This window comes from Atta cephalotes, assembly GCF_000143395.1.
Source record: "Atta cephalotes unplaced genomic scaffold scaffold00047, whole genome shotgun sequence".
Classification (NCBI taxonomy): Eukaryota; Metazoa; Arthropoda; class Insecta; order Hymenoptera; family Formicidae; genus Atta; species Atta cephalotes.
Window position 1 is genome coordinate 1455803 of NW_012130111.1, and position 16443 is coordinate 1472245.

Genomic DNA, 16443 nt, shown 5'->3' on the forward strand with positions numbered 1-16443 from the left:
AAAAATAATGGATTTCTTTTTACTACACCTAATATTATAGCAATTTTGTAATGTCACTGCAACATTTTTACTTATTTAATATGGTAATACTATAAAAAAATGTACGAAATGTATGAAAAAATTACATTGTGGTATTTAAAAAATCAAAGTAAATTAAATTTTTTATTAAAAAAAGTTTCTTCCAATTTTTGCTAATTATTGCTAATTGTAGCTTGAGTCAAACAAATGAGTAATTACTTTCCAACTTTTTTTAAACTGTCGAAGATGTCCCAAAAATTATGCCAATCGTTATACTTTCTAACAGTATATTAAAGATTCAACAAAAAAATATGTAAAAGAAAATAATAAAAAATATTTTATATATATCCTTTCAGCACAAAATATTACAGCGACTTTGCAGCATTATTACTTTGAAAGATTGTATTTCACAAAACATTGCTGCAACATTGTTGCAACAATATTTTAATAGTGCGCAATATTTTATTAAAAATAAAAATTGCTGCAATATTGCTGCAATATTGAAATTTTAGTATTTTATTGGAAATATTGTAACAATAATTGTGAAATATATTAATTTTAATATTTTGTATTAGAAGTATTATAATATATTGCTGTAACATTATAATTCAATAAGTAAGTTTGTAATCCTGTTATGAAATGGTGCTTCCTGGAATGTGCTTCTTGTAAGAAAAAAATCATCTAGGAGTCCTATAAGAGAAAAGGTATATGCAAATTGAGTTGGCGAGTCTCCTGGAGATTCTCAAGTTTTTTCGAGTGTATTTCCGGGGGTCCCAATATTTTTTATTATAAGATTTTTGTATATATTTTGGAACATCATGATAACCAATAATATTTTAGCAATTAATAAAATTATATTAATTATTGAAATACTGCATAATGTTGCAGCAATACGTCTACAGTTCTTTAAATATTGCAACAATACCGTAAAATATTGCAACAATATTTTATTTTAACGGACATAGGAGAATATTATTGCAATATTGGCTATAATATTTTGTGCTATAGAGATGTATACTGTTCAGCGTAACAGTCCGCCATGATTTTTAAAGAAAAGCTTTGACAGTTAAAAAAAAAATCAAGGGTAAATATTTATCTGTTTGCGAATTATAACATTGTCATAAAAAAATTTAATAAAAAATTTCAAATTATCTTGAATTTTTTAAATAGCACTTTACAATTTTTTCATACTAATGTAGAGGTCTTCAAGATGAATTTAACGCATTATCAAAAATTTCACCTTTACTGATGTTTTATTGATGATGTTTCAAACACATAATCACAAATATCTATTAATAAAAAATTAATAAAAAATTTAAACAAATTATTTTATTGATTTTTTATTTATATAAATAATTTATATAAATAATTTTTTATTTATATAAATAAATATTCAAATTTTTTTTTTCAAATTCAAATTTGCTTGCGTCTTTCTGCAACACAAGTTCTGCTCCTTATAACAAATTATTACGAGACAGCTATTATATCATTTTAATCCGAAGTTGTGCAATCTATAATTATCCTTTCTCAAAAATCTTGAATATTATATTTATTACTGTTTGATAACATTTCAAATGTTATAAAAAGTTCACCGGAGACTAATCCAGAGAACGTGCCGTCGTGTACGTACGTATATGTGTGTATGTATTTATGTTCTACGTTTCTAGTCAGAGTTTATAAATACTGTTTATAAATACTATTACAAATAATGTTATAATTTTGATGTTAAATAGCAATAAAATCTATTCACATAATCTTTTTTTATTAATGGATACTTATGATACATATTATATATTTATGTGTTATGCGTTTATATGAAATCAATAAAACATTAATAAATCCTGAACAGCCGAATGCAGTAACATGTTGCTGAAAATTGTTGCAGCTAATTTCGACAAACTCAGGACAAGATGAGACAGCATTATATCTGTCGCATTAAACTCAATGGAATTCAAATTCTTGATGGCAACGTATCAGCATCAACTTCCTTGACAACAATTGGTGTTGTCAATTTGTTATCAGCAAACAGAACATTGTCAACAAATCGGCGGCAATCCGGCAACTTGTCATCGTTTGCATGCTATCCGCAGTCAACAGCACATATATAGCAACATGGCGATAATATGTGTCAAATAATAAATACTACGTAATTATGCTGATAGCTGGTAATATACAAACAAACCATGCTGTGCTACGCATTGCAAATGTTTCGAAATAATACTGACAATGTTCAAGAATAGAAAAAATAAATTTAGTATTTTTTAAGCGACAATTCACATATGTCACGTCACAGCAACGTTTCATATATATGTATTTTATCAATTACAATCGTTTTACAATTTTAAGTTTCGAAAACGCAACGCATTTGAATTTAAGATTCCGGGGTAGTATAAATCTAATATGTTTACGTTAAACTATATAATCGCACGCTTGTTTGTCAATTCGATGTTCAATAACTACTCAACTAGCAGCCTCACGGTGTCTCGTGTGAATCAGGCAAAATTTAATGCTTCAAAACCGACATCTGTTTATCTAAATTTTATAACAAATTTATCTTACTAAGTTTTAGTAGTTTTATGCAGTAAAAGGTTAAAAAGTTTATAAATCACTTATACTATGACATCACGTATGTAAAGGTTGTAAAAATGCATCATTACATAATATATTGTATTTAAGTAAGTAAGCTACACCGATTCTAACCCACTATGTGCGTATATGTATATGCGGTGTGAGCGCGCGTGTATATGTGTATATGAGTATATGTAAGGTCAAAGAAGGAGGAAGTGCGTCACAGATGTTGGATCTGAGGAGCAAGGAAGGAGAAAATGCGTTAAATGAAGGGTCTACGGGAAAGAGGGTTTTGCTGTTTCTCCCTCCTACCCATTGTGTTTTCTTTTCAACCCATTAGTGTTCTCTCGTTCCCTCCTTTCCCCTCCCCCATCTTTTGTAGTACTATGCAGTTTTCTCTCTCCCTCCCGTTGCGTTTTTTCCCTTACTTACTATATTATTTTTTCATTCCCGTTGTGGGCCTCCCTGCTCATCATCTTATTCGCGCTCTTTCTTCTTTCCGTTGCGTTTTTTCTGTCCAATTCCCACGTTTTTCTTCTTTTCACGTGTTAAAAATATTTTATTAAATAATTATGATATTTATTTTACGATTTTTTAATGATGCGATTTAGCAATAGAATGTTACGGAATACAATTTAATAATATTTTTAATGTAAGACAAATAATCAAGCGCACTTTCTTATCAACTAATTCAATACAAAGATATGAAGAAGGAATAATGGAGAAACTAGAAAAAAAATAATCGTAAATTATTACGTCCCAGACTCTACAGGCCTTTTTTTATAAAGATTTTTTATAAAGATTTTCATTATCAAAGCCGCTTATAAAACATCTGTGGATCAACATTTATGCCACAAGAAATATTGATAGCGATGGAGCAGATGGCAGATTCTCTTCTATTATTTTGACAGGAAGAGTCGAGAAGTACGATTTAAACTAACTTTTTGCAAGTGTTGGGTGATAGATCTTCTAAACAGTAAGATTAAAGTTGTTGAATACAAGTGTTTCTTCCCGTTCGTAGTTGACTCATCCTCTCCGAATTTATTACACTCGATAAATTGTAATGACGAAAACATCTTGTATCGTCAATTAACAGTTGAACACCACAAGCAATACCAATACTAAAATTTAATTCGCAACTTGTATCCTAATCCCAATCCTATAATCCTAATCCCAAATAAAATCATCCCGTACGCGATACCTTCATCCCTACAATCGAATATAAAGAGAATCCTTCGCAATCGCGAAGTTAGTTGACATTCAGCCAGTCAGTCGATTCTCTATCAATCCATCATTTATTCATTTATTCTATGACCGATCCAGTTTCATCAGTTATTTCGGGGCAATCTTTTTAATCAGTCTTTTTAATCAAGTCTTTCGTTAACTTAGTTAATGTACGATTGAGTTTTATGCACTTTCAAGATATCTGATCGCTTCTACTCCTGAGAAATAAAGTCTTCTTCTTCAATCAATTAGCTCATAACGTTCGGCTCATACACTTAACAAGTAATATAAATCTAAATCTTACTTATTTTTAATTTTTTTTTTAATTCGAAAAGAATACCCTTGAGTCTTAGAATTTATTTATTATTATTTTCATCATGCGCTAGAGTTCCTATCGTACGAATTATCGTAGAGCTATTACAGGTTACTCGATCAAGATCGACTTGATCCGTATCCTTGTTACTCAGAATTCGGTGTTTAAACCATGACTTTTGCATGTTCCGCGAAAATTGATAGTGTGTCATTTTCTCTTTTTGCTTATTCATTTTTTTTTTAATTTTATTTATTTACTAATTCGCGATAAATTTTAGTGGATGTTCTCCGTACAAATGTAAATCAAAGGTATACGAGAAGCACATAAAGAACCGCCGCAACCGAGCGTAGGCTATAAGAGAGACAGCTCAGGATGAACAAAATAAACCTAGTCAAGCAAACGTAGATTTAAGTGATTATTAACCCAATTATTATTCTCCTTCTCTGTCCCCTTCTCTCTGTGACCCCATTAGTCCTACTTCCTAGCGTCCTACCATCCTTCGAATCCAAACGAGTTTCTCTCCTATCCCCTCATGCCCCTTTTTCACCTCAACCAAACTCACCCTCATCAGTCCTAACGGAAAGAATCTCGGATTTATCTCCTCTACCCCTCAGCCTTCAATTTCTGAACCTCCTCGCCCCTCTTTTCCCGCGTCTTCTTCTTCTTTGATAGAATTCCTCAATGAGTTTCCTCTTCCCCACTTTAAATATTATTACCACTAGGGCAATCTTAACTCTTTTCTCTCCTTATTTTCTCAATTTCTTCAAATTTCCACGTCCTTCTCGACAAACCCTATATAATCAAAGCCTATGTTCTGATGGATGAAATTCGATCAGTGATTTCCAAAATCGATTTTCTTTATGCTTTTCTCCCCGATTCCCTTGATTATTACAAAATCCTAGTTAATTTCTTCTTTAATTTCTTTCCTCCTTCTTTCGCTGTAATCACCGAAATAAGGTTCCGAAAAAAATAAATGACTTTAAATATTTATATATTTTTTATCCATCCTTCGCTCCATCTGTACATAATCTATTAATTAATTATAACATGAATATACATGCAAAGGCAATTTCTTCACTTCAATCTGCTTACTACATACAAACTTGTCTATGAATGACCAATGAAAAATTTACTAAAACTTCAGTATACAAAAAGTAAATTTTGAAATATATTTAGCATTTTAATTTTATCGCGCTGAATTAATATATTAAACTATACTCTTAAGAAAGATATGTTTATCATATTTTTTAAGTGAATATGTTTATTACATCCGCAGTTCTCAATTTTAAATAAACTAGGTAAAATATGTTTGTCATTTTTAGATTATAATTTTAAGTTAAATAAAACACATTTATCATTTTTTAAACTAAATCAAGTAAAATACATATATTATCATTTGAGGTTATAATTTTAAGTACAAATATCTATCATCATTAGTTTGGAATATTAAATAAAATATGTTATTATTTTAAATCTATCATATTAATTAAAGTAAGTTTTTTTTAAAGCTTTAAATATGTCTTATGTTTGTAACCAACTATATTTTGTAATTCAACTCTAAAAATAAATTATAAAAATCTTAAATTTCAAATAATCTCTTTTAATTCTAGCTTTATATCTCGTCCCTATAACTTCCCATAAGATCACAGATTTGTTCTCGAGTTAAAAGGATTCAATTCCTTGACCTAAATTTGTTTAAATTAGTTATAATTATTTGAAAAAGAAATATTTTATTTGATTCTTATTTATATTTCTTATTTATATTTTATTTTTGATGTATCAATTCCGCATGTGCTAAATTAAAAAATATATTTATTTTCAACTGAAAGATATAGCGTGACAAAATTCTACAGGCCCCGATATGGCAGGGAAAGTAATTAAGGATCACTTCGACTTTGATTAACTTTAATCAACGGTTAGTCCATTGGAATTGGCTAATCACATTTGTCATTGACAAATGTAATTGATTAATTCCAATGAACTAATTGTCAATTAAAGTTAATCGAAGTTGATCGAAGTAGACCTAAAAATAGATACAGCGAGTTAGGGTTAAAATATGTATGAATATGAAAAACATTTAAAATTTGCAAATTTAGCTATCTTACTTCTTTATCTAAACAAAATATTTAAAAAATAAAAAATATTTCTATAAGAATAGTATACCTAAGTGTATGAATTTTGGAAATGTATACATTCATTTCAACACAATTTATTTATTATTCTGTTGTAACTTGCTTGATCAATGCCCCTATTCTTGAAAAGAAATATAGTCCGAAAACTAGGAAAATATTATATGTTATGTATACTATTAACTATAACATTTATCTAATTATTTGTATACGTTTTTTTTTTCAAGAATAAAGATCCAGGTTAATATAAAGATTCTGCAATTTATAACTATAAATTAATGTTGCGAAACATACATATTTTATTAATCAATATCCGATCACAATTTGCAGTGGTGTTCATTTAATCGAATAATTAATTGACACCTTTTAAACATGAAATTGAAAAGGCTCATTCTGCTGCATTCTAGAACCGATGCTATTGCAACTGCTCTTTGTATATATTAATAGAAGTTATTGTTTGAACTTCGTTGATGATGGCTTGAATGTCGAAATGTCCGATTTTTATCTTAAGAATGAAATTTGAAATAAATTGTGAGTTGTAACGCGCATTTACTATCGCGATATTATTGTAATCGCCCGTTATTTAAATTACTGTTTTCATCTTGAAAGCACAATTTTTTTTATATATTAATTATTCAATTAATACTATTTCTTTTATCTTTTGATATTGCATCGTAATTGCTGAACAGACATGTCAACAACTTTGTACAAATACATTAACATCAGATTAATATTTGTGATATTTTTTCTGATTATTTACTATTTTGTTAATTTTTTATATTTAATCTTTTCCATGAAATTATCAATGTAGATAAACTTTACTATCATTAATGCATTCCTATTTTAAAGCATTATATTAACCTATACAATTATTTACGCTTTAAAATAAGAAACCGAATTTCGGCAGTTAGACATTTTTGCAGTAATCAATTATTATCAATATTTAAAAAGCAAGTCAATGTACAAGGGTATCTTCATAATAGCGCAACGTACTATGTCTGAATTTCAGCGAATTTCAGACGCTACTGACAAACTTTAATCATTTATAATTTGAAAAGCACTATAGCCTTGACATTTTCGTACAAGACTTTTCGTCTTAAAATGTTCCACAGAATCTGTCAGTGAAAGGAAATACACTTTTTCTGAGATACCTCTTATAAATAATATAAATAGAATTAATTACATTAAATTATTTTGCTGTCTAAGTTTACTTATTTAATATACTACCGGAATAATGACGAGTAGTGGAATATAGAAGCTTCCTACAATCGCGTAGATTTGGTAGACAAAATGCTGATAAAGTGCGCAAAGAGTAGGCCCATTTTGTACTTCTTCATATTCATTTCCCATGGTTAAAAGTGGCGGCAGACTAATACACATGGCTAGTGACCAAATGATGATGATGTATAGCGACATCCGTAGCTTCGTCCTCTTCGTTTCATATTTTAGCGGTTTCATAATCAGCCAGAATCTTTAACATAAAAAAGAGAAATGAGAAAATTTCTATATTCATATATATATATTCATATATCTTTATATATAATTAGTCAGTATTTATATGCCGACTAATTTAACATAGAAATAAAACTGGTAAAAATTGTAACAATCCTTGAATTCTATGAAGATTGATAAGTGACATTAAGAAATATCGATACTAAAAATCTGCCAAATAAAAGATGCATTCGACTCGTAGGTCTCGCCTCTGTGCGTGCACCTGTAAGACAGAGCGACTGTTTCAATATTTCCATTCTCACTCTCTCTTTCACCCCCCTTTTAATTCAGTTACATAGATGGTGGTCAGAATTAGGGCGAAACAATACTATGCATACGTATGCGCGCGCGCATACATATTGCATATACATTTTTTATTATATAAAGAACTTATAAAATTAGCGAAAACGTGACAGCAGTGTCAGATCATCGTTGTTGCCGTCGGTATGATTTTTTTAACGTTACCGTTTAAAGATTAAACCCATCTGATTGCTTTGTCTTATATCATAAACATTAAAACAATCTGATAAAGCTAGAGAATTAATTAACCAAAATTGTCAACAACTTACTAACCTTCACGTGAATGGATAAAGTATGCATTAATTTGCTCTTTTGTGCGTGTTATATAATATTAAATTATCTTATAGCGTATATTTAATGATCCCAGCAGCATTTAATTTGTACCAATCTAAGTTGAATTAATAACATGTTCCTATTAAATGTTCCTATTGGTAACGTCAATCAATAATAGAACATTATCCAATCCAAATCCAAGTGTAAACGCTTGGATCGAAAACGTTATATTCTATAATGTTGAATTGCATATCCGGTGGGAACGTTAATCAATGGAACCGATGGCACGACTTTCGTGAAAATTTCACTTTTGGCCATTAAATTTTTCTTCTAATTCCTCGAATATTAATGGAAGAACGTTGAATGATTAACTCACCTGTCTATGGAAACCATGCAGAGATTGAAGATACTGGCGGTACAGTTGAGCACGTCGGCGCTGAGCCAAATGTGACACGAGATAGAACCGAAGTACCAATCACCCGATACTTGATAGATTATGGCTGGTGGCATTACTATTAAACCGACCAGCAAATCGCTCACCGCCAAGCTGATCACCAAGTAGTTGGAACGTCGAAATCTTTTGAAGTATATGATGATGAAAAAGATGGTAGCATTACCTGCTACCGTCAGGAAAGTGATGAAGAGGAGCAGCGCAGTCAAAAAAAATGCCTAAGAGAAAATACATTTTTACAAAATTTCTGTCATTGCCGTATGGTAAACGTAGATGTTCTTAAGGGGATCCTAAAGTCGTCTGTTTTACTGATTATTTTTCGAATAAGTTTTCTGTCATTAAAAATCTTTCTTCACAATTAAAATGTATAAACAATAATGTAGTCCAAACCGATCGACTTTATGTCAAAAAAATGAAAAAAAATTGAAAAATTACAGTTTTGTTATCGATTTTTGACACGCAACAATATTTGTTTTATACAAGTTTTATACTTTGTACGTATAAAACAATCTTGGTTTGGCTAGGGATTACATGAACAAACAATATTGTGTACTTAGAATTAGACTTAGATATCTAATATAAAAGATTAATTAGTTAGAAAAGAAATTTATACGTACGTGTGCGTGCGATATTGATGTAGTAGTGTGTAGTGATATATCAATGACACGTAAATCATATGTATGTAAGTCCTACTGAATCGGTAATACAGACGACTTTAGGATCCCCTTAAGAGGATGCTGTTGTCGACTGCAATACCGACAGAACACGCATTTCGTATTTTTCCATTTTCTTCGTTTCCGTATAAAACAAAAATCCTTATCCAGAATAAAAGAAAAAACGCAAATAGTTGTGGAAAACTACAAACCTATATAAAAAACAAAAAAATTATAAATTACAAGCTGCTTCTATACAGGTTACATATTTTTTCACATGATATAATGATATAAAACTTCAAATATATATCCAAACAAAAAAAATTTCCCTACGTTTGAATAATATATAATAATATAACGAGACCTTCAAATTATTATTTTCAACATAATATAAACTCTAATAATAAAATTTGGCATAATTATTCGAATGATTTAATAAAATTCGGTTAAAAACGAGCTTATAATACAGGATGTTAAAAATAATTAAAATTTAATGTGTTAAATATATTAAGATTTCGAGCGAAACTAGTTTTGAAGTCTTCATCAGTCATATATATGTATATACAAAAATCAAATCCAATTAACAGAAATACCTTTCGAAAAATTTGTCAACCGGCATTAAAACTGTAGGTCCCATATGCTTGTGGCAATTAAATAATCAGCATGCACAATATAAGCATATGAGAGAGGTGTAACACAAGCCAAAAGCTTAATGAAAAAGAAGAAGAAGAAGAAGAAGAAATCCAATTAAAACATAATAAATATCACAAAAATAAATTTCAGCAGTTTCGAATATAACATGGATGTAATTATTGCAATCTCATATAACTCATGATTCCATCAACTTTGTTATTTTTGTAACATTTATTATGTTTTAATTAAATTTGTTTTTTGTATTTATATGCGATTGATATAAAATTCTGTAAAGTCAAAATTAGTTTCATTCAAAATCTTAATGTATCTAATTTCACATAACACGTAATATTACAGTAATATAACAACAACAATTTTTCCCGTTGCAATATTACAATGAAATATAGCAGAAATATTGCTGAAATATCACACTAATATTAATATTTCCGCGAAAATGGATCATAACAATATTGCTATAATATATTATATTATATATTATAATCGTATTACTGTAACATTATTATGATAATGCTGTAACATATTATAGTCGCATTACTGTAATATTTTTGTGATATTTGTGTAATATTTATATAATATTGCGAGGAATTAAATCGTATTAATGATTCTTTTTTAAATTTTATTGTATAATAATTCCGAGATAACTCAATAAATTTGCAAAGTATTCTACTTTTTTCTTTTTCTTATTTCGTAGGAATTCATAGAAGAACATAATAAGAATTAATACCTCAAGAAATTACATGCCTATGTATGTCTATGTATAGAATTCCTGAGTATTTCTCAAAGTATTCATATAGAGTTCCCCCAATATTAATAAATGTATACTTTATAAATGCAAGCAGAATAGTGTTGATTAAAATAGATAGATTGGAAAAAATTAACTTCAATTAACAATAATGTTACACCAATATTATAATTTCTCACTCAACAATGTAAGTGCACTATAACATATTTTATAACATGTTGTGATGTGCGCAATGGAAAGGAAAGGAAGGATGTTAACCAACAACGAAGTTTTCACTTATATGCAATACGAACAATATATTATAACTCTGCTACAAAAGAAGTATTCTGTAGTCTGTGCTTGTCTACTTCGGTCTATCTTTCACACGTCGCTGCTTTCTCGTCCATGTCCTCAGCGTAAGATATCGTATATGTCGCGGTGACAACATCTTCTCTGTTTGAGGTCGACCTGAAAGTGGGGAATAAGACATAGTCCCCGTAATATTTCGGCGGTCGAGTCCGAGATGAGGTCCTCCGGGGTAGTCCCTCTGTCCCTGCGGTCCTATTGGAAATAGCGGTCAGTTGTCTCTAACAGCCATTTCCGATAAGGCCGCAGGGGCATGGGAGTTCCTGAATTGCCTCTGATGGTGTCGGCGTATGTATGTCGTCTTTTGGGGTATCACTGCCGGACCGGAAATGCAAGGTACTGGGAGCTCAAACTCCTCATAGAGAAATTCGAGAGAAATTGAATCAGTGGGCTGTTTCTCTACTATTTTGCCATCGCGTTTGATTTAGATGGATCCTATGGATCTTGCCATTATCCATACATTATACATCGCGACCTCTAGCTTCGATAATAATCTGAGATTCATGTCCATTTGTTTATGGAGTAACGTCAACATGTTCTCCATTCCTTTATTCTCTGTGTCGTGTGCCACATTTCTTATCATACGAAGCCTAAGCATTGCCAGCATATTACACTGGAGACTAATCTAGGCTATGCTTAGGAGCAACAAATTTAGCGGGAGGGGGGTATTTTCCGAAAAAAAGTTCTAAAGATAATCATTTTTTTAGACACAAATGATTGAAAAAATTTTCCATCGATCACTAGAGATTTAACCGCGTCGGTTCCTACTAACTCCTACTCACTCCAATAAGCGTTGGGTAAAAAAAAAACGTATATATGAAATGAAAACAGAAGATTAATAGTATCTCATTGGTAGTACAACACTTATACTAGTATCAGTGCATCCAAACGGATGTGGTGCGTATTCGTGCTAATAAAAGCCAAAGGCAGTTCTCATTAGCATGGATTAATTTTAGCATTACAATTTTATCGATAATTTCACAAAATAAATGTGGTGACCTAGTTTTTATATCGTAAAAATGAATATTAGTGTGCTGGTGTAAGCGTTGCAAGCGTTGCATTGAAAAATTCTAGCATAATTCTTCTTAAGTTCTCTCTTTCATTCTACATTTCTTTATCAATATATTGGGTCGTCCGGAAAGTTCGTGCCGACTAAAATTTAAATTTTAGTATACATTTATTAAATTAAAATTTTCTGCGTTTTTTTCAATTTTCCTTCAACATTGGCACGAACTTTCTCAATACTTCGAGCACAAGAGTAAATGCAGAAGTCCTTTTTTTATTGTTCCGACTATATGGTTGGAAGATTGAATGAGAGTATTTCACTGTCTAGGAACGGTAAAAACCGCAATCGGTCCTGGCTACCAATAACAAATTTCAATGGTGTCTGACTGCTAGGTAGTTTGAATAAATTTAGAGTTGTCCTGAGGTTTCATCCATACATTAGTTCAGCGGAAGATTTTCCTTCTTGGGCATTACGATTTCTTGTAGTGCAGTAAAGAATAGATTTATTTTCTGTTCACCATTTCCTCCTTTTTGCGTTAGTTTTTTTACGTAACGCTTAAAGACAAACTTCTCCACAAATCCATTAGATTGTGACAAACTTCTTCACAAATTCATTAGATTGTGAATGATGTTGTTCGAATATGTTGGATACCCTGTCTTTTGCAGAATTTCTGGGAGGTACCACCAGTGAACTGCGTTCCATTATCATTGAGAATTTCGGGCAGCCCGTGGTGAGCAAAGTCTATTCAAAGCATAAGTCTTCGAGAGTGGAAACTACAGTCAGCAATTATGCTTTGCATGTCGATTTCAAACAATTTTCTATATGAAATCTATTATGAGAAAAAAGTAGATAGATATTAGTTCTGCGAAGTCGATATGGATTCGGGTCCATGGACTCAAGTAGTATTAGCCATGAAGATAATGGAACTCTAATTGATTCTAGCAGCTCTAGCACGTTTGATAACTCCGGGGAATCAATGTAAGATACATGCTCCTGTACCTGTATTTGAAGCGGTCGCGCATCGTTTGCAACAATAATTTCTTATTGTCTCGGATTATGTGTCAGTCAAGATCCAACTGAAATATGCTCTTAAACTTGTTGAAAGATTATTAACATTCTTTAGATTACTTGCACAGAATTTGTCCTGAGAAGTTCATCAAGTGATTTCCGTCATTTGTGCATGTATATAATAAAGTCATAAAAATTGATCGCGCTTAGAGCGGAATGTGATTGCATTGCATAAAATCGGTATTTGCGCAATTGCCTTTGTTCTTGCAGAATCTAGACGGATTCTTCATCAATGATTTGTCCTAGGTATTTGATTTATTTCATAAGTAATTTACATTTTTGCGACTTAAAATGAAATCTAAATTCCTAAATCTGCTGTAAAAGACTTCGTTTTTCCTTGATTCTTTCGTTATTTCAATTTGCAAGAAAGCATCTGACAGATCGATAACATTGAATATCTTTTTGTTTGCTTGTTTTGTAAAAGTATCATCTGGTGTTGGCAATGGGTAAATGTGGTAAATGGCTTCAGTGCTTGATCCTGTAGAGTAATCACCACATATGGATATCGCCATTAACCTTTTTTATTACTACAATGGATGCTGCCCAGTCCAAACATTCAATTGGTGAAATAATATCCATTTTCTAGAAGCGGTCCAAATGTCGATCAATAGATGGCAGCATAGTCTACGTTTCGCTCGAAACTCTGACTTCTGATTTTATGTGCAGATTAACTTTTCTTCAATGACTCAGAGTGTTAATAAATATGTTAGAAAATTTTGATTGGATTATGTGTTTCTTGTCGTGAAACTTTATAGCGGTGCAGATTGCGTTGATAGAGATTTCCCCAAGGCCAAGTTCGAATCAGTCAGTGTCTACAATATTTAAATTTTGAACGCTCGCCTAATAAAGGCCTTATCTGTTTTAAAATAATTATTGCACTGAACGGTGCAGATGAATTCTCCCAATATTTATAAGGAATTATTGTTATGCGATCATTTTGTGCAGCAAGTTAATAAGATAGTTTGATTCAATGTCCTCCATGTGTGTTCGAATATAATTATAATGTCGGATGCGGTGTCCAACTGTAACTTGAAATTTCGATGATTTGGATGTTGATTTAAAGGAAGCACATCATGCATCATGATAATTGATAATTTGTTTGATCTAAGATGAGTTGTTTGCTTTGGATTGGGGAATATCATAGTATTCTTCTTTGTGCCCTTATTGTCCACATAATTTGCATTTGTGATTTTCATACTTGTAGTCATGTAAATAGTACATTGCGCCACAAAACATTGGGTTTATTTGCAGATTTAAGATTTAAGATTTTCATTAATATCTAATTATGATTTTTATTTTGATGCTTATGAACATCAAAAATTATAAAATTGCGTGTGAATTTAATAAATAATATTAGTATAAATAATATTAGTACCTTAGTTCTGCTGATAATTGCGTTTCAAGACCGAAAAACATTTCGGCACTTAGTTTACAGAATCAAATATGTACATAATTTCATACAAATATTAAGGCATTAAGATCCACTTTAACCGAATATACATTTATTTTCATCAATCCAAACTTTTATCATATTGTTTATATTTTAAGTCTGGTTTCATATGTTAAATTTAACCCGGAAACATATGTATATAACGCACGCGTATGCACGCACGCACATTTCCTTTCTAAATTGATGCGCTTATATGCAAATGAGGAAATTCATGAAGTTAAGGTTAATCAAATTGTAATAATTTTATAAATTTTATAAAACAAGAGTCGTTACGATTATGTTGCATCATAAATGTATCAATCATGCATCATGGTGCCTACTTTTATTAATTTTAATCATAAAATTTTGAAAAAACAAGATGTATTACGCAAAAATTTACATATTTATAAATTATTAATTGTATCATAAATAAATCTGTTTATTGAAACGTCGCACATCGTACGTTTACTAATTATTTTTCAATCATTTTATTCGCGGAGCAACGCGAGAAATTGTGACTAAATAAATTCAGAGCTGTTTATTTTGAAGCAGAAATTAATTTTATCTTTTAACTCATAATGTAACTATAAAACGGAAAATATTCAGAATACTGTTCATATTTATCGTTCTTTACATTTTTTTTACTGTACATATTTAAATGCATATACATACGCAATGCAATTTTTCAATTATAAATCGTGTCTGACACTACTACAGACCAAGGACTTGATCTGAAAAATTTCCCGGATACGATCCCGGATACGATTCAAGGCTAAATCCAACTTTGATTTCAATTCTTTATCATACAGTTACTAGGATTTTGGATTTTGGTCCTTTTCAATTTCAGTTTTCAGTAATTATATATCTGTAATGGTTACTGTTATCTGTTATATATACTATTATATACTATTATATGTTATATATGTTATATATTATATGTTATATAAAGAATTAGAACCGAAAGTTGGATAGCCTCAGATCATAACCGTAACCAGACCGAAATTTTAATCCATAATGTAATTTCGATCTAAGACTCGTCATATAGTCATATAATTATTGCATGTATAGAAATGTCTACTTTAGAAACTTCTAACTTTAATTCGTAATAATTCTTCTAATTCACTCATATTTTTATCCATATTTATCTAGTTATTCATTCAAAAAAAGAGTTTTATTTTTAAAGCATAAAAAAATATTGTCACTCATTCACTTATTCATTCTTGTGGAAAGTATGTTCATGTTAAGAGTAAGTATACTTTATCATTTATAGAAAACTAGCTCTTTTGATTATAGTTATACAATTGTTACATTTGCGTCGCTTACCTCTATTGCATTGTAGGGAGAAAATTCGCCAGGAAAATTTATGAAGAAAGAAAGAAATGTGGTAGCTGGCTGAACATCATTAATAAGCGGCGTGGAGTTTGAATAAATAATTGATGTTACAGCGTTGATCAGATCTTCCTTCTTTATAAAGATGATATCTTGTGATGCCATTTTGATGTTTCTCGTATCCTTTCGATTACTGGATGTGAAGATTCGCACAAGCGTACAGAATGGAAATTTTAGCCTTAATTCCAAATGGAAAAACTCAGTAGCAGTTTCTCTTTATCCCACAGTCTTCATCAACTTTCACTTTCTGCAAAATCATGATCTCTATGAACATGAATAATGATATTCCTACTATTAAAACAAATTTGGATATATGCTATATACACATGCTAATTTATTATTAATTTATTGATCTATTTCCCCTTTATTTATTTAGAAGAATTAATATTA

General features: G+C 30.5%; 1 protein-coding gene across 1 annotated transcript in view; it reads right to left on the reverse strand.

Annotated features, from left to right (window-relative positions):
- The window catches only part of LOC105622611 (5-hydroxytryptamine receptor 1), a 21099-nt gene extending 4941 nt beyond the window's left edge, over positions 1 to 16158 (reverse strand). The window contains exons 1-3 of the mRNA XM_012204028.1: positions 15988 to 16158; positions 8693 to 8985; positions 7480 to 7723 (exon numbers count right to left, since the gene is read on the reverse strand). Of these exons, the coding sequence (XP_012059418.1) occupies positions 7480 to 7723; positions 8693 to 8985; positions 15988 to 16158 (708 nt within the window). The remainder of the gene's footprint in view (positions 1 to 7479; positions 7724 to 8692; positions 8986 to 15987) is intronic.
- Between the last annotated feature and the right edge of the window lie 285 nt (positions 16159 to 16443).